The sequence below is a fragment of the Perca flavescens genome, chromosome 10 (assembly GCF_004354835.1).
Source record: "Perca flavescens isolate YP-PL-M2 chromosome 10, PFLA_1.0, whole genome shotgun sequence".
Classification (NCBI taxonomy): Eukaryota; Metazoa; Chordata; class Actinopteri; order Perciformes; family Percidae; genus Perca; species Perca flavescens.
Window position 1 is genome coordinate 29989582 of NC_041340.1, and position 23470 is coordinate 30013051.

Below are 23470 nucleotides of genomic sequence, written 5' to 3' on the forward strand. Positions count from 1 at the left end.
CGATGGCAAACGCACAAAATGTCCGCCACGTCACGGCCAGTCCCTGGGACAAAAACTCAAGCTATTATAACTTTTCATATTTAAGGTCTTTACAGAAGGCACAGACCAAATTTGAAGTCGATCAGACAAAAACTCTAGGAGGAGCTTGTTTAAGTACGACACATGGAAATTGCAAAAAATGCACCATCAATTCAAAATAACGAACTTCCTTTTGGGTGAAGAATATACCTCCAATAGGCTTTTTTTGTACGTCTGGACATGATACATATGCGTACCAATTTTTATTTATCTATGTCAAATTTAAAGTTAAGGGCTTTAAATTAGGGGGCACTAGCGAGCCATTTTTACATGCCTATTAACAAAACCCTTATTTAAAAAAATTGGAATATGTTAAATATATGGTTATGTGTGTTGCTATAAAGAGAAAATAAAGAATTAAAGGTCTTTAAAAATCAAAAAGAATCTGAATTATTAAATTATTAAACCTCCCCTTATTTAAAGTGCTTTTTTCCCTTTCCTTTATTGTGTTATATCTTTTTGTGCACGTTTATAGGTTTTAAAAGTGAAAAAGCCCAAGGTCCACCCAAAGGGATATTCCATCTTCCAGAGAAAACACTGTTCACAAACTGCTCCAAACAGCTCTATTGTAGTCCAGCCTGTACTTCCGTGATGAACGTGCGTCACTTTGATACACACGTTATAATGCTTACCTAGCTGCTAGCGTGGCACGCCCTCATACTCTGCTTCTGACTGACTAGTAGTCCTTACCTAGGTACTGCGCACGTGCGACTCCCAACAAAGAGTGAACAGAAGTGAGATTCCTCACTCAATAGCTAAAACGGAGAGCTCAACACACAGGGTGAAAAGAGGAGCTGCAGCAATGTGCCGTACAGCAAAAATAGTGTTTTTTGAAAATTAAACTATGTAAACCTGTTCTGGTACAACCTCCTAAATACAATTATGAACCTGAAAATTAGCATAATATGAGTACAGTGGGGCAAAAAAGTATTTAGTCAGCCACCAACTGTGCAAGTTCTCCCACTTAAAAAGATGAGAGAGGCCTGTAATTTTCATCATGAGCTTGTTAACGTCACACCCACAATCGCATTTGGAGCTTTATAACTCAGAAAAGACCACAGGTTCCCGTTGATCTTATAATGGATATTTGTGTTATTTAAATAAGCGATTCTTGGAAGGTGGACCGGCTAGGCGGCAAGCCAGCTACCCCAGCAAGCACCCGGTGGCTGTTGCTTCAGACTGCAGAACTTTTTTGTAACAACTATTTATGTAAAGCTGCCCTTATTCGAACTTCACACAGTTGATTTTCTCGCATAAAAAAGGCTCAGAAGTGAATTATGTAATGAAATAGCTGATAGAAATTGTAAAAAGTTGTTGACCAAAACTGCAAGCCATGGTTGTTGTGATTGTTCCGGCACTTTGCATTGTGGGATACAGTAGGTGAGAGAGACTGGCGTACTGGAGATTTTCTCTGAATCAGTACGATATCCAGGTATTTTTGGCATATTGCAGATTTAGCTTTTGTTTGCATACTACATGCTAAATCAGTACGCACTGCTAAAAATTATGAAAAATATCAAAGTGCAGAAGAAATATTAATGTCTCTCACCCCAGTTTCTAATAAATATATCCTGATCTTTATAATAAAGTTTTCTTTTGTTGCTGTGCGTTTTTCTGTGTTTCAGTGCTTTGTCCTGATCATGACTTCAGGCCAGATGTGGAACCACATTAGAGGACCACCTTATGCGCACAAGAACCCCAGCACTGGACAAGTTGTAAGACAGAAACACACCTTTTACCATATATCCTCATTTACAATATATATGAACTACCAGAATACTATTTAACTTTCTGTGTATTTTTTAGAGTTACATCCATGGCAGCAGTCAGGCCCAGTTTGTGGCTGAGACACACATCGTCCTACTCTTCAGTATCCTTCAGGTGTATGCATACTCACTTTTACAGTAAGCACCAGTGTTGGGCAAGTTACTTTTAAAAAGTCATTAGTTACAGTTACTAGTTACTTCTTCCAAAAAATAATTAAATTAGTTATTCAGTTACAAATTATGAAAGTAACTAGTTACTTCAGAATGTAACTATTACGTTACTTTCAAGTCAATTTTTAAATGCTCAAATGTGATCCCACCTCCACCCCTCTTTAATGGAACTTAAAATACAGTGCATGTTCAATTATTTATGATAAATCTGAATATTAAAATGATATGGACACTTAATACAATACATTATTAACGGAAACAATGTACACAAATCTAAACTATTTTAATGTTTAAAGTGAGACTAGCCTCTAATCAAATGCAATGTGTGTAGATATTATGTTTATATAGTGGATCGATACAAATAACACAACACCTCAACAGGCCACAACTGGGCAAAATTAAATTATGCTGTTAAGCACTATACCAAAAATAAATAACAAATATATCCACTCTTTGTATTGCAAATAACTTAAGTGGCCTGTTGTTTATTCTTACTTATACAAAGTGTCTCCCCTGTTCTTTCTGACCATAGGGGAAAATCTTTAGCAGGAAAAGTTAACCATCTCATTGATTTCATAACGCCATACCGGTCTCTCTCTCGTTGACTGACTCGCTTGTGTTGTTCTTGTGTGCCTGACTATGCATGCTTTATGCGAACACCCGCCCAACTCTACTTCTGATTGGCTTACCATGACATTTTACTCAACCTCAGCCAATCGTCAGCATTTATGTGCTTGCGTCGTGCACTGCCCACAAACCAAGGAAGAACAGTAAAAAAAGTATTTGCCTCTCGGCTCAGACTCAGAGATCTAGTTGGTCTGATGAAAAAACAGCTTCAAATATAGTAACGCGCCTTGTTTTTTGGCAGTAACGGGAACGGCGTTATTAAGATTGGAAGAGTAATCAATTAGATTACTTGTTACTGAAAAAAAGTAACCGTTAGTAATGCTGTTATTTATAACGCCGTTATTCCCATCACTGGTAAGATTAGACCAACAATACATATCTACACTATTAACTCTTGTAAATTGCACAGATGAAAACAAAGCCCATGCAAAACTAATTCTTAGGCCTTAGTCCACAAATACACAATAGTTTTTATAAACAGGGTTTTCCCCTCCTTCGTTCTCAAAACAAATCCTGTCCACGCAAGCACTACTAAAGAGATCTTATATATTATACTGTATTCAGGTTCATATTTTTATTTTGTGTTTCTACTAGAACATGTTAGAAGCCTTTATTCATGCTTTAATGTTAAAAACTTTATTTTTCCCATACTGCTCATGGCTGCTGTGCCTTTATTTACCATCTGTCTTAGACGCTCTGTTGGAGTGCCTGTCTCTCAGGTTTTTTCCTGGCTCAGAATGGGCCTTTGGGGGCGACACATACGAAGCAGGAGATCTGGGTGTCCTCCCCCAGGAAATTTCTGATACATTTGTATGTATGATTTTCCTTTGGCGCTGGCTAAAAACTTATTTGGGGGGCGCCAAAACTTTCTCTATGCAGGAAAAAACCTGAATAAAGGCTTCTAAACCAAAAAACTACACAATGGGACATGTTCCAGCAGGAATGTGATCCAAAATTGGAGAGAAAACAAACTGGTCAAACGTTTTAGAACACCCCAATTTTTCTAGTTTTTATTGAAATTTTAGCAGTTCAAGTCCAATGAATAGCTTGAAATGGTACAAAGGTAAGTGGTGAACTGCTTGAGGTTAAAAAAAAGTAAGGTTACCCAAAACTGAAAAATAATGTACATTTCAGAATTTTACAAAACAGCCTTTTTCAGGGAACAAGAAATGGGTTAACAACGTAAAGCTGTTCTGCAGCAATGGAGGTTGATCAAGCTTTGAAAGTTGGTGCTACCAATTCCCACAGGTGTTCCAACTTGTCTGGATTACTTACAAACCCCTCTGTTTGTATAAAAGTATTGTTGGAACACATTGTGATACCATACCCTTGTGAGCATTATTTGAACAGTATTGGACTGCAGAAAGTAGTGTGTTGCCATAAAAATGGCAGAGACAGACCATCATAATACTTAAGAATGTTGGTCTTTCTTACAGAGAAATTGCCAAGAAAGTCAAGGTGTCAGTGAATACAGTATTCTTCACCATCAAAAGGCACTTAGAAACTGGGGGAAACTCTGACAGGAAGAGGTCTGGCAGACCCAAAGCCACAACAGAATCAGAAGACAAGTTTCTGAGTCAACAGCTTGTGTGATAGGCGGCTCACAGGACAACAGCTTCAAGCACAGCTTAATAGTGGTCGTAATAAGCAAGTCTCAGTTTCAACTGTAAAGAGAAGACTTCGAGCTGCAGGTTTGATAGGTCGAGTTGCAGCAAGAAAGCCATTGCTAAGACGTCAGAATAAGAAAAAGAGGCTTGCCTGGGCCAATAAACACTGTCAATGGACTACTGAAGACTAGAAGAAGGTGTTATGGACTGATGAATCAAAATTTTAAATCTTCGGTTCATCACGCAGGATTTTTGTACGCCATCGACTAGGCGAAAGGATGGTTCCTCAGTGTGTGACATCAACTGTCAAACATGGAGGAGGACGCGTGATGGTCTGGGGCTGTTTTGCTGGATCCAGGGTCGGTGATTTGTACAAAGCGAAAGGCACCCTGAACCAAAACGGCTACCACAGCATTTTGCAGCGCCATGCAGTACCCTCTGGTATGCGCCTAGTTGGTCAGGGTTCATCCTACAGCAAGATAATGACCCAATACATAAGTCCAAGTTATGCCAGAACTACCTTAGCAAAAAAGAACAAGATGGTTAGCTTAAAAACATGGAGTGGCCAGCACAGTCACATACTTTGATGAGTCAAACATTTAGAATACATTTTGGTTTATAAATTGATTCCATGATTTCTTTTTTTAACTTCAATTATTTATTTTTTCTATTCTTTCATTTCAGAGTACAATACTACATTGAACTGCATGAATTTCAGTAAAAACCTGGAAAAATTGGGGTGTTATAAAACTTTTGGCCAAAAAACTTTTTTTTTATATATATATATATATATATATATATATATATATATATATATATATATATATATATATATATATATATATATATATATATATAATTCAATTTTTTCTGCCACTTTTAATGACGTGTGGAATTATGTGAGTTGTAGTTTTCATTGTTAAACGCCATTGCTGATTAGAATGCATCTGTTCACGGACAAGTTTACCCATTTAAGTTTTATCACTTTAAGAATTTCGGCAAGGAGGAGATTTTCGGCACAGCTGCTGTTCTGACTCAAGTACCTGGGGTGTGATATGGTCTCTTTCACGACGGTTCATTAAAGGGGTGATGGAAGGATTATACTGTATAGGGTATTTCACACTGTTCCTTAAGGTCTCCTAATAGAGTATGTAACATTGATGGGGCTGAAAATTGCCTGGTTGCTATTTTATGGGCCCTTATGCATCCCTGCTCATGAATATTTAGATGAGCTGCACGCTGATTGGTTGAGGAACCACATACGCATACATTGGAGGCGAGACAGCAGGTCTCCTATTTCAGACACTGCAATGTTTCGTTACTAAATTCACTTCTGAGACTTTTTTATGCGAGAAATCAACTATATAAAGCTCAAATATGGGCCGTTTTACGAAAATGTATGGCTAATTGCAAATTTGGTAAGACGTGTTGGAGAAAGTCACCGTTTCTGGGTTACTGGACAACCGGCTCCACGGAGCTGGCTGGCTGCCGGCATAACTATAGTATATTTATAGTTTGAATTTTGTCACGCCACTTATATTACAGCTACACTAAGGTCTTACAAAGCTACAGCTTGTGTCCGATTTCAATTTAATGCATTTTTGTGAATGTGAGGGGTTTCGTTAGCTGCTAGTGTCCCTTAAATCCTATGGGTAAAGATCACGGCTAGCTGCAGGCCTTGGAGTTCCGGCAGTAACCCAGAAACGGTGACTTTGCACGGGTATGGGCTTCCGTTTGTGACGGAGATCCATCTAGCTCACAGCAAACCGCGGTCTGTGAAGGAGGACACGGCGGGCGGCAACGCAGCACCGGCCGCTGTCACGTTAGCCTGCTGAGCTCCTACTGAACTGCGACACAGTCGAACTAAATTTGCAATTGGCCATCAGTTTTCGTAAAACTATTATTGCATAAAGTCTCAGAAGTGAATTTAGTAATTAAATAGCGGACGAACAATGTATAACCCCGGATTTCCACTGGATGCGTAACGGCTGTGTAATGGCTCCGGAACGGCGTCAGGAGTCATATTTCCATTAAAGTCAATGTGTGTATTTCCACTGACCGCAGAACGGCTGCGTTCCGACTGCATCCCAGCTCCGGCGATCCGCAGCCCTCCGGAGCACGTTCAAAAGTTGTTTAAGTCGTGCAACAGAAAACTCAGATTGGACAGATAGTCTAGCTAGCTCTCTCAATTTACCCTCCACAGAGATCTGAGGAGCAGTGAACCATAGTCCTCATAAATCGACCAGAGTCTAAAATTCCAACACAAAGAAAGCGGAAGGTAACGGATATCTGGAGCAATCCCAGAAGTGGAACGTCATGGATATAGACTAGGATTGCTGAAATGATAGTGGCTGGCTGCTAGCTGGCTGGGGGCTTACTGTGGATGTGTCCCCGGGGCTGTTGTCAGCTCTCATCCCGACTGAATGGAAGGTAATTATCCTTAGGCAGTGTATTACTACATACAGTAGATGGTGGTCGGCACGCTCCCAGTTTGGAGAAGCATATGGGAGTCCCGACACAGAAGCTAAGCTATGTAATGCTGACGGGGCAACAGCAAAACAGTCAGTTTAACTGTACTGTATATTTAAAATATTTTCCCCACTATTGTCATAAGCCCTTTTTTTGGCACTACAGTTTCTCAACCGTAGAACATCAAGTTTTTTTAGGTGTCTAAAATAAGTTTTGCTGGAGCCCCTGTCCATGGCAGTACATAGTTTAAGTTCTGTGTATGTATCTGCAAGAATGTACTGTATATGCAGGAGAGTATGCATGGATGTGCAAGTGCTTAGTAACTATGTATGTGAAAGGGTTGGGATGGTTACTATGAACATGTATTACGACTAATTACCTGTTAAAAAATGTAGCCAGTAACTTTCTGTTACTTTTGGATTACCTCAAAAGCAAATATGGGCATAACTTGCACTGTATTGTTGCCTTTTATGCTTTCAATACAAAAATAATAGTCTCTCCATTTTCATAAAATAATTTGTTATTATGCAAATCTGTAATTTGATTACATCTTTTTTTTCTATCACTTTCAACGAGCTACGGTTGTATTCCTTCCTAAGCGTTGTAGCTGTTGAATTGTAGTGGTTTGAGTAGAGTAATGCCATGCATTACATGCAGTTGTTGTCTAAACCTTGACCTTACTGTCAGATGCTGCTGTTACCATGGGAATGGTGCTGCTGTGTGAGGCCGCTACCTCTGACATGGACATTGGAAAGAGGAAAAGTATGTGCGCACACACACACACACACACACAGGTTATTTATTTTCCTTGGCTTTTTTCTGTACACTCCAGATATTTTTTAAAAGTTGTACAAATGTTTACTGCGAGTGGAATAGTAATTTAAGCCTGTAGTATGATGGTCATAGTGCACAAGCTACAGCGGAAAGAGTATAGCAGAACTGGAAGAGCACACATGTAAAGCAGGGCTCCGGACTAATTGTTTTTAGTAGTAGCACTTTAGCCCCTAACTAAAACAATGTAGGGGCGCAGGCAGAACATTTAAGGGCGCACACCTTAAATCGACCTGCAATGCAATTATTTTTACATTTTCCCCGATTTAACTGTCTGGTAAATGCTTTGGTAATAAATAGAGAAACTACAATCCGCTGTCTTATTTATTTCAGTCACATTTTAATTGAGTGGTGCTTAACAAATGCACATTCAGAAATGTAAAAGTATTATTACTGTAGCCTACTGTATTATTGCCTCTGCCTCATACAGGCGTTCGCCTCCTCTCTATCTTTTGTTAGCACTAAAATAGCAATCATATCTAAGGTGATCAAACTTCCATGAAAAGTATCTAACTAACACCCAGTGTGGGAAAGATGAGGTGATGAAGGAGCTCACAACACTCGCACAAGCGCTATTTGTTTTTACGACCTAAATGGTTATATATTTAGCAGCCTCTATGTATATATTTTTTTTCATAGAAGCAGTCTCCGCTCTGCTGTCACATCTCTACCTCTCTTGCACAAGTGAGGGAGTGGTACCACAGCGTGTAGCAAATCAGAGCTGACAGTAGTCCCTGTAAAGGGAAGCTGTCGATTTGTAGGAATTTGGTGAAATGTGTAGCCCTTTTTCCTCCATGTTAATCTCCAATGTGGCCAGACAAACAAATTAAAGCTGCAAGCAGCGATGTACGGGCACTTACACCTCTGCGTACATCAGGGTTAATGGTGGGATGGCATTCCACGCGGCCGTGCATCGTTGACCGTTGGACACCGCGCAGATGTTCTTTTTTTTTTTTTTTTGTGTGGAGTGTGCAGCATTCAGGGCTTCCGCGGGGTCTTAAAAAGTCTAAAATTTTAAAATCAAAATTTAAGGCCTTGAAACGTCTTAAATTTGCCAAAGTATTTTGTTCTATGTGTTAAAAAATGTACAACCTTATCTCACAGAATTCCGTGAAATGAACACGGCCCCTTAACTCAAAATCTGTGATGGGCCCACGGAAGAATTCCGTGAAATGAACACGGCCCCTTAAGTTAAGGAAACGGTCATGGTTGGGCTTACGTTTCCATGACACACGGGACAACAACAGGACGGTTGGGTTTAGGAAAAGAAGAACGGGACGGTACACCACCCCAACCAACCTCCCTATGTGGATTTTGGGACTTTCATACTACGTCATCTTGTCGTTGACCTTACATGGGCATTGTTTTCTGTGGTTGCCACATGGAGTTTTCACACATTCCGTGCTGTGTTAACAATTTGTGATCATTTCACGGAATTCTGTGAGACCAGGCTGATAATTTAAGACCTTTTTTTTTAATTCTGTGGTGTCTTTCTTTTGCTGGTCCAAACATAATTTAGCTGTATTATGACTACAAATGACTAAAAATGTATGTTGTGATAAAGGTCTTAAATTTCATTCATAATGGTCTTGAAAAGTCTTAAATTTTACTTGGTGAAACACAGGGCTTTGGAAGTGGCGTATTACAAATGTTGTACAAAGCATAGGGGGCGGGGCAAATAGTCACCAATGACAAAGGGACTCTAAGTGCAATGATACCTCCCATAAGAGTCTACGCTAAATGGTTCCTGAGTTATAAAAGATGCTGCTAAAGTACAGGGGTGTAGCTACATTTTAGGGGGCGGCTCAATATCAAGTGTAGACCACCTTGTAAATTTCATGTAAATTGGATGTTTGTCATACAAGGCTAACCTCTTGCCAGCAGGTGGTGCTATGACTATAGTCAATAATGGCATGTAGATGTCCTCAGGCCTGAACCCTTGTTAATCATGAGAAATTACAGGCAGATTGGACAAAGTACATTGGAGTAACAACATCCTAAATGTGTAACTTCACTACTAGATATAGTAGATGTGGAACAAACGACCCAAAATAAGCTTAAATGTAATGAATAATGCTAAGATTCTTATTTGCACATTTGGATATTATTGTAAGGCATGTGCCCAGGGCGCATTGAGCATGGATGTATAGTTTTTATTGCGTTTTTACATATTTAATGGGATATGGAAAAGAAATTAAAGCTGCAAGAAGTGTTGGACGGGCCCTCGCACCTCTGACCACGTCGGGGTTACTGGCGGACACTGCTTCATGCGGCCATGCATTTGCGCAAGCATTGGACAAGTACAGTACAGGCCAAAAGTTTGGACACACCTTCTTATTCAATGTTTCTTTATTTTCATGACTATTTACATTGTAGATTCTCACTGAAGGCATCAAAACTATGAATGAACACATATGAAATTATGTACTTAACAAAAAAGTGTGAAATAACTGAAAACATGTCTTATATTTTAGATTCTTCAAAGTAGCCACCCTTTGCTTTTTTGGTAGCGCAGCAAACCCTTGCTGTTCTCTCAATGAGCTTCATGAGGTAGTCACCTGAAATGGTTTTCACTTCACAGGTGTGCTTTGTCAGGGTTAATTAGTGGAATTTTTTCCCTTATTAATAAAAAAGCAAAGGGGGGCTACTTTGGGTTATTGGTCAGATTCCATCGGGTTATTGGTCAGATTCCTAACTAAAGTCCTTCTCCTACGATCATTCAGTTTAGAGGGACAGCCAGCTCTAGGAAGAGTCCTGGTAGTTCCAAACTTCCTCCATTTACGGATGATGGAGGAATAAGACTGTAACATAACATAATGTGGCAAAAGTGAAGCGCTGTGAATACTTTCCGTATGCACTGTATCTCACTGGAAATCCAAAATACTTGCACACGGCAACTTCAGTGAAAGAGGAGGGGGTTCAAGTTTTGTTGATGGGTCTCCTGCATCTGCAGTTGCCATGCTATCTTTTGACTGGCTGTAGCTAAATTAGAGGAGGTTGACTGACTCGCAGCACTTAAACACTAGTGTTGACGAACTGACCGAAGAGCCAGTTAATTAACCCGAGTAGTGTCACTGAACCGGGAGAGTGAACCGACTCACTCCTGTTTTTTACCTAATTCATGCCGGCAGCACTTCGCTCAAGCTGAGTGCAACCGTTGTATGCTCTGTTGTGTGTTGCTGGTCTTCTTCTGTTACTGTGTGTGTAGTAATCTAGCTCATTAGCGCCTCCATTGGAGTGGTGGTAGAATCAATCAGGAAATGGGCTACCTCGAGCAGGCTACACATGTGTTTTTTTTGTGACCGTACGTGACATGGGGGTGTGGCAGCATTGACAATTACATTTTTGAATTCGAAATTCAAGATTGTAACTTAATTTTGGACTGAAGTTAAGTCCCAATCTCACAATCTTGTGACACCCTAAGTACGCAGTAAGGAGGGCAAGGAGGCAAATTAATGAATCCCACTATGGCCACGCCAAGACCCGCCCTACGAAGCAGCTCAATTGGTTGGGGTAAGGCATTTGACCTTGGATAGCCGATTGGTCAGGGGATAGGACCTGTACAAATGGGGTTAGGTTACCTTGCTTAAGCATGGTCGCCTGGGCAATAAATGCTATTGAAGGGCGGGTCTTGGCATGGCCATAGTGGGATTCATAATATCGTTTCAATGAACTTTGGCTGGAAGATGAAAAATACAAATAATGGATTAAAAGGGGACAAACCCCACGAGTTGTCTGCAAAAAAGACGTGCAGCTTTTCACAATGGGCGAGTCTGCGCTCTTGAGTCACATGAAGGGTAAGCTATAGACTTTTCAAGTAAGCCAACTGAAGTAGCCTACTGTACACGCCCATTTGTTTACGCAGTAACTGCTAGCTAGGAATTTGCAGGCTAAGTGACTTTGACTTGTACTTTGTGTGATAATGTAATGTTAGTATTGCATGTCTGTTATTTGTGGAATATGAAGTGAACATAGACAAAGTTACATCACAGTAACTGTAACGTTAACTTCCCACAAATTTAAAACCTGCAAAAGTTTTTTTTTTTTCCAATAAATATAGGCTATTTATCAGGCAGTTGGTCAGTCTTCTGGGTTCAAATGGAATTACAGGTGGTTGTTGTTGCACTGTCTCAGATTTTGTTCACACCTTGTCTATATCAAGAATGTGTCCCAAAACCAAGGCCTGTAAAAATATTTCTGTTCAAATCCTATATCTTCATATTTTCAGCCCTTGAAATTACTTCAGTTTTACAGCCTGAAAATCACATTTTTGGCTGTTTATAGCATTATCTCTTTTAATGTGATAAAAACACTAAATTTTGACTATGTATTGGTATGTAATTTACAGTGGTGTAAGGTGCTGGAAAAAGCTTTAAAATGGACCTTGAAAGTGCTTGGATTTGACCTTGGAAAAGGTGTAACCCTGTGCTTTTAGTGGTCACTATGCCTGACTGTGTGTGTGTGTGTGTGTGTGTGTGTGGGGGGGGGGGTGTGGGGGTGTGTGTGTGTGGGGGGGGGTGTCAGTTATGTGTGTAGCAGGTATTGGTCTGGTGATGCTGTTCTTTAGCTGGCTGCTGTCCATTTTCAGAGCAAAGTACCATGGATATCCATACAGGTAAAGACAGAGAGACACATAACTGTTAATCTTGTTTTACCTACTGAGTATTGAGGTAACTGAGGTAATACCTTGTTTTCTGTTGGCTAAAATTCCTCTTGTCTCTGGTGCAGCTTCCTGATGGGTTAGAGCTGACCCCTCCAACTTCACACCAAGTATGAACAGGAAGTTCCCCAAAGTGCTGTCAACAAGCAGGGTGCTGTCCATGACAATGCCACATTTCTGTTTGCTAAGCCATGGCTTGTCTTCTAATCTGTTGAGCCAAAAGTGTGTGTCAACACATACACACACACACAGTGCCTTTATAAAGACTTATCAAGCAAACAGAGCCATCACTAGTATGCATTCTAAACTGTCTTGTGCCAAAATGTGTTTTCTAGATTCAAATTTGGGAATAGTTTTTCAGTCTCCTAGTGGACACAAATTTCAGTCTGTATCTTTATTTTTTAAACAGGCCATTAAATCTGTTGTGTTTGTTTGTTGCTGAACTTGAACCAGGATATGACATTTTTGGAGAACAAAGTGCAAAGTTCAGGCATCCAGAGTTTCTGGAAATAAGTCTTTTTAGTAACATCTTATACGGGTCTTGTAATAGCTTAATAATGTCCTAGGAAGTTTTCTGGAAAGACAATTTGGTACTACATGTAGGGAAATGTTTTTCTGTAATAGTAGACTACTCTTGTATCCACTTAACAGATTTAAACAGGTCCTCTATACGTAGAAAAAAATAGGCTTGGCCAGAGTTGAAAAGCAATTGTTGATTGCAGATATCCATTTATACCCAATTTAATATGTATTTATTACTGGAAAAATAATTCTCCATATATGTTGAATTGTATGCTTGCCTGTGCCTGTGACCCATATTTTACATGTTTTCATGTTCAGCTGAGCTGTGCTCTGAATACATGACAAGGTTATACCAGATATTGATAATCATATATACCAATTGAACACTGTCCATTTTCTATTGTTTAATGGGTCCAAATTACATTTTTCTTACGAGGACCCTTTCTAGGTATTTACAGTTCAGTTTGTTTCTTGGCGGTGATTGGCTAGTTACATCACTGCAACGTGACACAGGTGCGGAAAACAATAGGATACGGTTCTATTTTCCACTTGAAAGCAGAAGTTAATTTCACTTAAATATTCTGAATCATGAATTAAATGTGTATTGTGCGCATGGTTGAATTAACTGTGAAATTAGTCCCGGGGCAAAAATGAGCTGATTAGTCCTCATTAACACCCATTGCTCTTGACTAAATATGCAGTGTGAACCATGGTAATTTCATTAAAAACATTAACAAACTGTGTACCAGTGAAGGTGTTAAATCTAACGCCACCTTTGCATTAACTTGTCAAAAAACTTAGTTTCCTTTGTACGTAGATAAGGAACTTGTTTCCACACATCCAATCGAGAGCCCCAGACCTTTAAACAACAACCACATTAGCTTTCCTGTTAAAGTTTCTTCTAATCTAATTTACCAACCTGAACACACATCTTGTCCTGCGAGCCAACTAAAACATTCACCGGGGGCAATTCAGTTTGTAGGTATTTAGACCAATTTACCAAACCAAAGGTATTAAAAAAGTGATTTGATAGTAACAAAGTAGAAATACTTATAACCAATGGTCATAACATAGTTATATAAAGTATTGATTAAACTGAGGTTATCATTTAAAGAAAAGGTTTCAAATGCAGATTTTTACTGGGTAAAATGCTTGCAGAGGCTGCAGCTTCACCCATTCTGCTCCTCTATAACACTGCTGAGCCACTGGGGTGTCTGTTGACATGTTGAATTAACTGAATAAAGAATGATTAAAAAATAGTGATTAATTGTCAGGTGATTTTAATAAATCTTATGGCAGTCTGAACTGGAAGCAGTTCAATTATTCATCCCTACTCCCACTCAGTGATGGTTAGTGTAGGGTGTAAAAAAAATAACACTTTACAGGACTCAAATTAATTACTACTTCGTGGTAGATGCACAAGTAAAATTTATTTCATTTTTCTTTCTTCTCACTCGGTTTGTTATGACCCTATTTGGAATTCAATAGTAAAAATTACTAGTAGGGGGAGGGATGGTTTTATGAAGTTTACCCCCCACCCCAATTCATTTTCAAATTGCCAAATAAGAAGGCAATTTGTAGAAAACACTTTAATCAAGATTGAAAAAAATTCTTTTTTTTGTTTTTGTCTTTTAAATTAAACCACTTCCACTATAAGTAATTAGTGTTTGAATTTATCAAGTCACTTGACAGTAAATCATATTTCAAAAACGTTTTGTATAATGTAGCTTTTTATTTCTACCTGTAAAAGGTTGTCAGTAAGGTTTGCAAGTCAACTTTTCAAACTTCCTGTTGTTAAAAGATGATTTTTGTTCCTTATTAAGAAGTAAAAATGAACTAAACCCCAAAGCAATGTGAGATTTTAGAGTTTGTATACAGTACAGGCCAAAAGTTTGGACACACCTCATTCAATGCGTTTTCTTTATTTGTATGACTATTTACATTGTAGATTCTCACTGAAGGCATCAAAACTATGAATGAACACATATGGAATTAATAATTAAATAATTAAATAATAATTAATAACTGAAAACATGTCTTATATTTTAGATTCCTCAAAGTAGCCACCCTTTGCTTTTTTGATAGCGCTGCAAACCCTTGGTGTTCTCTCAATGAGCTTCATGAGGTAGTCACCTGAAATGTTTTTCACTTCACAGGTGTGCCTTGTCAGGGTTAATTAGTGGAATTTTTTCCCTTATTAATGGGGTTGGGACCATCAGTTGTGTTGTGCAGAAGTCCGGTTGATTAATGGGGTTGGGACCATCAGTTGTGTTGTGCAGAAGTCCGGTTGATACACAGCCAACAGCCCTATTGGACATCTGTTAGAATTCATATTATGGCAAGAACCAATCAGCTAAGTAAAGAAAAACGAGTGGCCATCATTACTTTAACAAATGAAGCATGGAGGAGGAGGTGTGATGGTGTGGGGGTGCTTTGCTGTGACACTGTTGGGGATTTATTCAAAATTGAAGGCATACTGAACCAGCATGGCTACCACAACATCCTGCAGCAACATGCCATCCCATCCGGTTTGCGTTTAGTTGGACCATCATTTATTTTTCAACAGGACAATGACCCCAAACACACCTCCAGGCTGTGTAAGGGCTATTTGACCAAGAAGGAGAGTGATGGAGTGCTGCGCCAGATGACCTAGCCTCCACAGTCACCAGACCTGAACCCAATCGAGATGGTTCTCATGAGCTGGACCGCAGAGTGAAGGCAAAAGGGCCAACAAGTGCTAACATCTCTGGGAACTCCTTCAAGACTGTTGGAAAACCATTTCAGGTGTCTACCTCTTGAAGCTCATCAAGAGAATGCCAAGAGTGTGCAAAGCAGTAATCAGAGCAAAGGGTGGCTACTTTGTCCAAGACATGTTTTCAGTTATTTCACACTTTTTTGTTAAGTACATAATTTGATATGTGTTCATTCATAGTTTTGATGCCTTCAGTGAGAATCTACAATGAAAATCGTCATGAAAATAAAGGAAATGCATTGAATGAGAAGGTGTGTCCAAACTTTTGGCCTGTACTGTACATCAAGAGAAATATGCAAACTCTTTTATTAGGATACTTAATCCGAAGCATACATTTTTTTTGTTATGTAAAACCAAGTGCTTTAAATGTTTATGGTTGCTTTATAAGGTTGTATCAGGGAAGAATATTTTATCCGAGGTGATCATTTATATATAAAAGTGCCTTGACCACCTCTGTTTATCTTCCTTTCTTTACATTTTTGGCAGTAAGCCCTGTATGGACATCATTTATTATTATGCATGATGTAAAATATCTATAATATAATAATTGCAACATGACTGTTAAATGCTGATTCATGGCAAGTTCCCACTACAGGATTAGCCCTGATTTTCTGCTCTCTGACAACTCAATGACAATTCACATCTCACACGAATATCCATCTTGTAATACGTTTGTGTCTGAACTACACTGTATGTGTTGGATATGCAAGGGAGACTATTCAAACTGTGACATCATTGGTCTAAAATGATACAAGTCACTTCCTGGATCACTCCACACGCTCCAGAGCCTGGGTACACCAAGTAACCTCACTAAAGACAGCAAGTTGTGTTATGTAAACAGCACAGGGAACAGGAAACTTTAAAAGTATGATACTGAATTTAGTATTTATACACTTATTTATACACAACCTATACTATCTTGTGTATAAAATATTTTTTATTTGAATAATTAGTAATATCCGTACGATGCAAAAAAATATGTTTGTCATGTGTGTAATTGAAACGGCAGCTGCAGTTCCTCATGTGGCCCCTTGAGGCAAGCCAATCCCCATAGACCCCCATGGCTGGCATTTGTAGCAAAGCAAACCGCTTGAAAATTGGTTAATAATTCAGGGAGAAATAAACAACAGCGGCCAATGCGGTATATACTTTTTTATATCTGTATGAGTAGTTTTTTGTTTTTTTTTAACTTTATTGAAATGTATATATTCGAATTTAGGGAGAAATAAACAACAGCGGCCAATGCGGTATATACTTTTTTATATCTATGAGTAGTTTATTTTTTTTTTTTTTACTTTATTGAAATGTATATATTCTTTTCAAACAACAGTGGCATAGTAAAACCAACAAACATTACAATAGGAGCTAAATCATGTATTCTGTCTTTTATAAAAAACTTTACGGATTTCGGTGTTCGGAAATTTAAAATTAGTGAGAGGATTTTTAAGTTAATTAATTTTTTTTTTTTAATATATCAGAGATTTCATCCACGTACCATTAGAGGCAGCTTGCGTACCACCAATGGTACTTGTACCATAGTTTGAGAACCAGTGATCTAGATTATTCCAAATGTTGAGATTTACTTTTCTTGTTACTTTTGTGTATTCCTACTTATTTAATGGTTAATTTAACAGGGATATCATGAATATAATTATTTATTTATTTTAAAGGTGCAATATGTAATAAATTTACTATATTAAAATCCAAAAATTACCACAATATGTCATCAGATATTTAGGAAACATGCTAAATTAAAATACTATCTTTTCTGACAACAATACCAGCATTTTCTCCTTTGAAATTTCTGTTCCGTGACGGAATATCTTTGTGTTTTTGCCTGTGTGTTGTTATCGACCGCTCATTTTGACAGCCTGGCCGGGTGAGTAATGTTAAGCCAGTAAGTGTGTCTGTCTGTTGGGTAGAGAGGACCGTGAGTTTGCGGTGTTTTTAGTGGTTGTTGCTGTAATTTTAAGCCAAGATAGGGTTGGGTACAGAGCGCCACGCCAGCACGGGCTTTTATTACTGTCAACATAGCCAGTATCTAACGTTAGCTGCCCTGCTGCGCTGTAGAGTAATGTCTGGCTATGTGAGACTAGCGTCTAGCAACATTGTTGTGGATGTTGCGGTCTCAACCTGACAACCTCCGTGAACTTCGAGTCTGGGGAGGAGGGGCCAGGGGAGACGACTCTATTTAGTAATTTGGATTTGGACTGCAGTAACTATTTTAATTGCTAGCTGTCAGTATTACGTATTGCACCTTTAAGTTTCAATTTAAAGCCAGATGCATTAGGACAGAGACTTTTGGAATTTAGTTACTATTTTTCATAAACATGGTTGATTTTAGCTAGTAGATGTTAGCTTATATCTATGAGTAGTTCCACTTCCCCTTGTTCACTTCCCCTCGGCCTTTGCTATTACAGAACAGCATACATTGCACGAAGGCCACTTGGAAAGCAGAGTCATAGTGGGTAGGGCAACGCACCTGCCTATGTTTACTTTTCAGCCCAAACAATACAAATCGTCCACCAAGTGCTACTGCTTCAAATGGGTTTTATTTTCCTTTACTTATGGCATTCTAACCCCATTTTTATGTATGTTTATGTAATGCAATGTCCTTATTGTAAAGCACTTTGTGCTGCAATTCTTGTGTGATATACAAATATATACACTACTGGTCAAAAGTTTTAGAACACCCCAATTGTTTTAGTTTTTTATTGAAATTTTGGCAGTTCAAGTCCAATGAATAGCTTGAAATGGTACAAAGGTAATTGGTGAACTGCCTGAGGTTAAAAAAAAAAGTAAGGTTACCCAAAACTGAAAAATAATGTACATTTCAGTATTTTACAAAAAAGGCCTTTTTCAGGGAACAAGAAATGGGTAAACAATGTAAAGCTGTTCTGCAGCAATGGAGGTTGATCAAGCTTTGAAAGTTGGTGCTACCAATTCCCACAGGCGTTCCAACTTGTCTGGATTACTTACAAACCACTCTGTTTGTATAAAAGTATTGTCGGAACACACTGTGGTACCATACCCTCGTGAGAATTATTTGAAAAGTATTGTACTGCAGAAAGTAGTATGTTTCTATAAAAATGGCAGGAAAAAGGCAATTAACAATGGAAGAGAGACAGAACATCATAACACTTAAGAATGTTGGTCTTTCCTACAGAGAAATTGTGAAGAAAGTCAAGGGGCCTCATTTATAAAACTATGTGTAGATTCTATTCTGAAAGATTTTGTGTGCAAAAAAGTCAGAATTTTCATACGCAAAAACAATATTCTGATTTATAACACCTTGCGGCGCACACTGGTACGCACTCTTATGCGGTCCTGCACGAGCCTCACGCTCCTCCCAAGGTCGTCCCATATTTGTCCTAATAAGGTCAATGTTAATCAATCAATGAATATTCCAGCCTTGAAAGGAGCCCTTGATCACCAATCACGAAACGGAAAAATGGGGAAAAACCACGATTCAGTGATTGTGAGATCAATGTGCTCCTAACAGAGGTAGAACATCGAAACAAAATCCTGTTTGGAAGCCTTAACCCTTGTGTAGTGTTCATATTTTTGTTACACAAACTTAATAATGTAATGTAACAGATTTAACTCAATTACCAATGATACATACATCATTTATTGTTCATATTTGCCATTTACCCCTGTGAGATCACATTTATGATCATATGATCATTTTCGTTTTTTGTTAGAAAACAAGGAAATTGAAACAAAATGTTGGATCATTATTGGTGCTTATTTCTTAGAACTTAATCAAAACAGGTGAAAGTGCTTGAAATGTAACAATTTGGTAACTTTGTGTTGGAATAGCAGGTGCAGAAGACAACATTCCCACACACAGACACCTACAATCAGACACGACTACAAAAAGACGCACAGACACATAGACACACACAAACACACACACACACACACACACATCAAACAAACAACGCATTTCACGGGGAGAGGCAGGGGAGAGCAGCGGAGGAAAAGCGCATTTCCTCCGCTGCACAGTGTCCCCTGCCTCTCCCCTTTGCTGGCAGCCCCTTGCTGGGCGCCGCGACCGGCTCTGGGTCGGTTTAGCAAGAACGGGATTGTTGGGTTCAGGAAAACAAAAACTGGGTTAGGTTCGGAAAACGGGCATACCATCGAGTTCACTAAAACACAGTCTACAAAACCTTGGGAGCATTACGCACGATCACACGTGTGGTCAAAAGGTTGCGGAAAACTGGGAACATTTTTACGCATGGAAATTCTTTATAAATCCCGACTACAGCGAGGAATGTTGCGACGACAAATTTCACCCTGCTTCAAACAACTTTTTCTTGCGTAAATTTTTTTTATAATTGAGGCCCAAGGTGAAGTATTCTTCACCATCAAAAGGCACTTAGAAACTGGGGGAAACTCTGGCAGACCCAAAGCCACAACAGAATCAGAACACAAGTTTCTGAGAGTCAACAGCTTGCGTGACAGGCGGCTCACAGGACAACAGCTTCAAGCACAGCTTAATAGTGGTCGTAATAAACAAGTCTCAGTTTCAATTGTAAAGAGAAGACTTCAAGCTGCAGGTTTGATAGGTCGAGTTGCAGCAAGAAAGCCATTGCTAAGATGTCAGAATAAGAAAAAGAGGCTTGCCTGTGCAAGAAACATCATCAATGGACTACTGAAGACAGGAAGAAGGTGCTATGGACTGATGAATCAAAATTTGAAATCTTCGGTTCATCACGCAGGATTTTTGTACGCCGTCAAGTAGGTGAAAGGATGGTTCCTCAGTGTGTGACATCAACTGTCAAACATGGAAGAGGAAGCGTGATGGTCTGGGGCTGTTTTGCTGGATCCAGGGTTGGTGATTTGTACTGAGTGAAAGGCACCCTGAACCAAAACGGCTACCACAGCATTTTGCAGCGCCATGCAGTACCCTGTGGTATGTGTTGAAGTTAAAAAGTCAAAACTCGGCTTATGTTTTGAAAACAATGTTTAATGGGGCCTGCAGCTAAATTTAATCAAGTACACTAATACAGCATTTGAGTGTCTCACCTAAAACCTAGCTTCTAAAGAATTAATCAGGTCATGTCTGACATTTAGCATATGAAGAAGACTCATTGTCCCCACAGGAAAGGTAACTATTGTTTCTGGTTTTGGGGAGCCACTCCCCTGTAACTCCGCAAGGAGAAGCATGTCCACTGTCAGCTGCAGTGTTTTAGTGTTTTATGTTGATTGTGTTTTGTCTTGTCGTTTTCATGCAGTTTCATTAAACCTTTTGCTTAACTTTCAATTCGACCACAGCCTCTCCTTCCTCCTCCAGAAATCAGAACGAACATGTCTTTTAGTTAAATTCTTAACATATGCGCCTAGTTGATGAGGGATTCATCCTACACTGTCAGAAAAAGAGGTACAATACAGGTCCATTTTTGTTCCCTAAGGTACAAACTTGGCAAATGTACCCTTAAAAGTACAAAAATGTATCTTTAAGGTACGATAATGCACCTTTAAGGTACAATTATGCACCATCCATTGTACATTGTGGGCTTTCCCAGGTGTAAGGTACATATTTGTCCCTTACATATTTGTACTTTAATGTTTAAATGTAAAACAGCAGGAATTTGTGGATGGTCATCACAGCAGAAAATGTCATCTCTCATTATAGAAATACAAGTTAACCTGTAGGCCTACTATCAAACTCAATAACTCAATAATTGTCAAACTAAATTAACTGTAAAGTTTTGGGATAAAGGTAAAATAAATCAGAATGTTTATTTGGTGAAGTGTCCCTTTAAATAATTTAATCATTTTAATGAGGATTATGTAATAATTTATATTCACAAACCGCATTGAAGAATTTGATTTTCAAACCCTTTACCCTATTTATATTAGAATGAAACATGAATGAATGAATGAAATAATTGTTAAAGGAACATGTCGACTTATTGGGAATTTAGCTTATTCACCCTAACCCCCAGAGTTAGACAAGTCGATAGATATCCTTCTCATCTCTGTGCGTGCTGTAATGCTGTCTGACGGTTCCAGCGGCATCAGGCCAGCACAGAACATGCAGGTGAATGGTTCCAGCAATCCTACTGCTCCGAATAAGTGACAAAATAACGCCAACATGTTCCTATTTACATGTTGTGATTTATAGAGTCACAGCGTGTACAAAAAACAACGTAACATGAGACACAGCCGTCTTCTAACTGTAAACAAACCGGGAACTATATTCTCAGGCGGAAGAATATAGTACTTAGGCGGAGTGATATGCTCGCAGCAAGCCTGTCTGAGAATATAGTTCCCGGTTGGTTTACTGTTAGAAGATGGCTGTGTCTCATGTTACTTTGTTTTTTGTACACGCTGTGTACAAAAACAGTAGGCTCGGAGCAGTAGGGCGGCGTAACCTATAAGGCGATTGCAAAGGCGATTGCCTTGCCTAGGGCGTCAAAAGTGTTGGGGGCACCGTGTCGCCCTTAGGTCTTCTTCCCATTAATAACAGAATTAGAACAACAAGCGAAATAAAACGTGTTTATTAAACATGATCATCGGAGGGCGCCCCCTCAGCCACACGTTTACTTGTCAACCTTTCATTACGCAACGTTTCCCGTCTCAGGTCAGACTCAAACACACGGTCTTTTCTTTTTATGCCACTTTGTACTTCTACTCCGCTACATTTCAGAGAGAAATATTGTACTTTTTACTCCACTAAATTCATCTGTTACAGCTTTAGTTACTAGTTACTTTAATTACTCCGCTACATTCATCTGTTCCAGCTTTAGTTACTAGTTACTTTAGTTACTCCACTACATTAATCTGTTACAGCTTTAGTTACTAGTTACTTTAGTTACTCCACTACATTCATCTGTTCCAGCTTTAGTTACTAGTTAGTTACTCCGCTACATTCATCTGTTACAGCTTTAGTTACTAGTTACTTTAATTACTAGTTACTTCACACATTAAGATTTCTGCACACAGAACACATGTAGTTTATAAAATCTGATGTTATATTATGAAGTAAACTAGCCAATAATATAACGGCTACAAGTCTACAGCTGAGATGATGAGACCATTAAACACACAACTGGTTGGATCCTGAACACTTTCTACAATGTTTTAATACTTTAATTCTCCTGATAATACTTACAGATTTCTGCTTAAGTATACTTGGGGAGGTGTGTAATTTGCGTATTTTTTGGTGCGTCTATATATTTGAAAAGTTGTTTTTTTATGAATGATTGTGGTAGATTTCTGCAATTCAACTGAGTGAATACTACTTTGTGATCTCTTGCAGGATCAGCCAACGTCGCCATATCCTACTGTACAACTCCACGATGTTGCTGACTGGAGGACTGTGCTCACTTAAAGGGTCCCTGCAGTGGTCTAACTGGATGGTCTGCTGATGTTTCCCTTTTATAACTCATGCACCGTAAAAGACCGTAGGTCAACATTAGCCGAGAATAATGGATCAAGTAATGACATTTTGGAGTTATCACATTTTCCAAACTCTTTTTCCATACCACACAAAAACTCGGAAACTAATTGGTCACTTTTTTTTTTTTTTACAACTGGTGCCAATGTTCGCAATTTCACGACAAAATAAATAGATCCGCCAGTAACTGCAGCCTTCAGGTAGGGCTGCACGATTATGGCCAAAATGATAATTACGATTATTTTGATCAATATTGAGATCACGATTAATTATCACGATTATTTGTTGATTTTAACCAAAATACATTTTATTGTCACATAGGCTAATTATAACAGCTTTTACTTTTATATTGTGCTACATTCCTCCTTTATTGAAGGATACTGTGAAGGAGTATGCCATTTCAACTGTTGTCCGACCACTTTCCATACATGCACGTTTGCCGTAATAGCAACGCGGATTTCGGTGGCTCATTACACTGCCACTTACATGTCTGCGTTGCGCTCTGATGCTCCCAAACCCACATTAGAGGCAACATAAACCCTGCTGCATGTCACGCTAGTAAACACTAATAACATGTTA

At 38.9% G+C, this 23470-nt stretch overlaps 1 protein-coding gene across 2 annotated transcripts in view; it reads left to right on the top strand.

Moving 5' to 3' along the window:
* magt1 (magnesium transporter 1) overlaps positions 1-22939 on the top strand; it is a 35292-nt gene extending 12353 nt beyond the window's left edge. Inside the window, exons 6-10 of one of the 2 annotated variants that reach the window (XM_028589266.1) lie at positions 1704-1793; positions 1885-1948; positions 7406-7480; positions 12074-12164; positions 12278-13474. In XM_028589266.1, coding sequence (XP_028445067.1) covers positions 1704-1793; positions 1885-1948; positions 7406-7480; positions 12074-12164; positions 12278-12293 — 336 coding nt within the window. In that variant the 3' untranslated portion in view covers positions 12294-13474. Of the gene's footprint in view, positions 1-1703; positions 1794-1884; positions 1949-7405; positions 7481-12073; positions 12165-12277; positions 13475-22753 lie in introns of those variants that run through there. The other variant, XM_028589268.1, reaches the window with a different exon arrangement.
* The last annotated feature ends 531 nt before the right edge of the window (positions 22940-23470 follow it).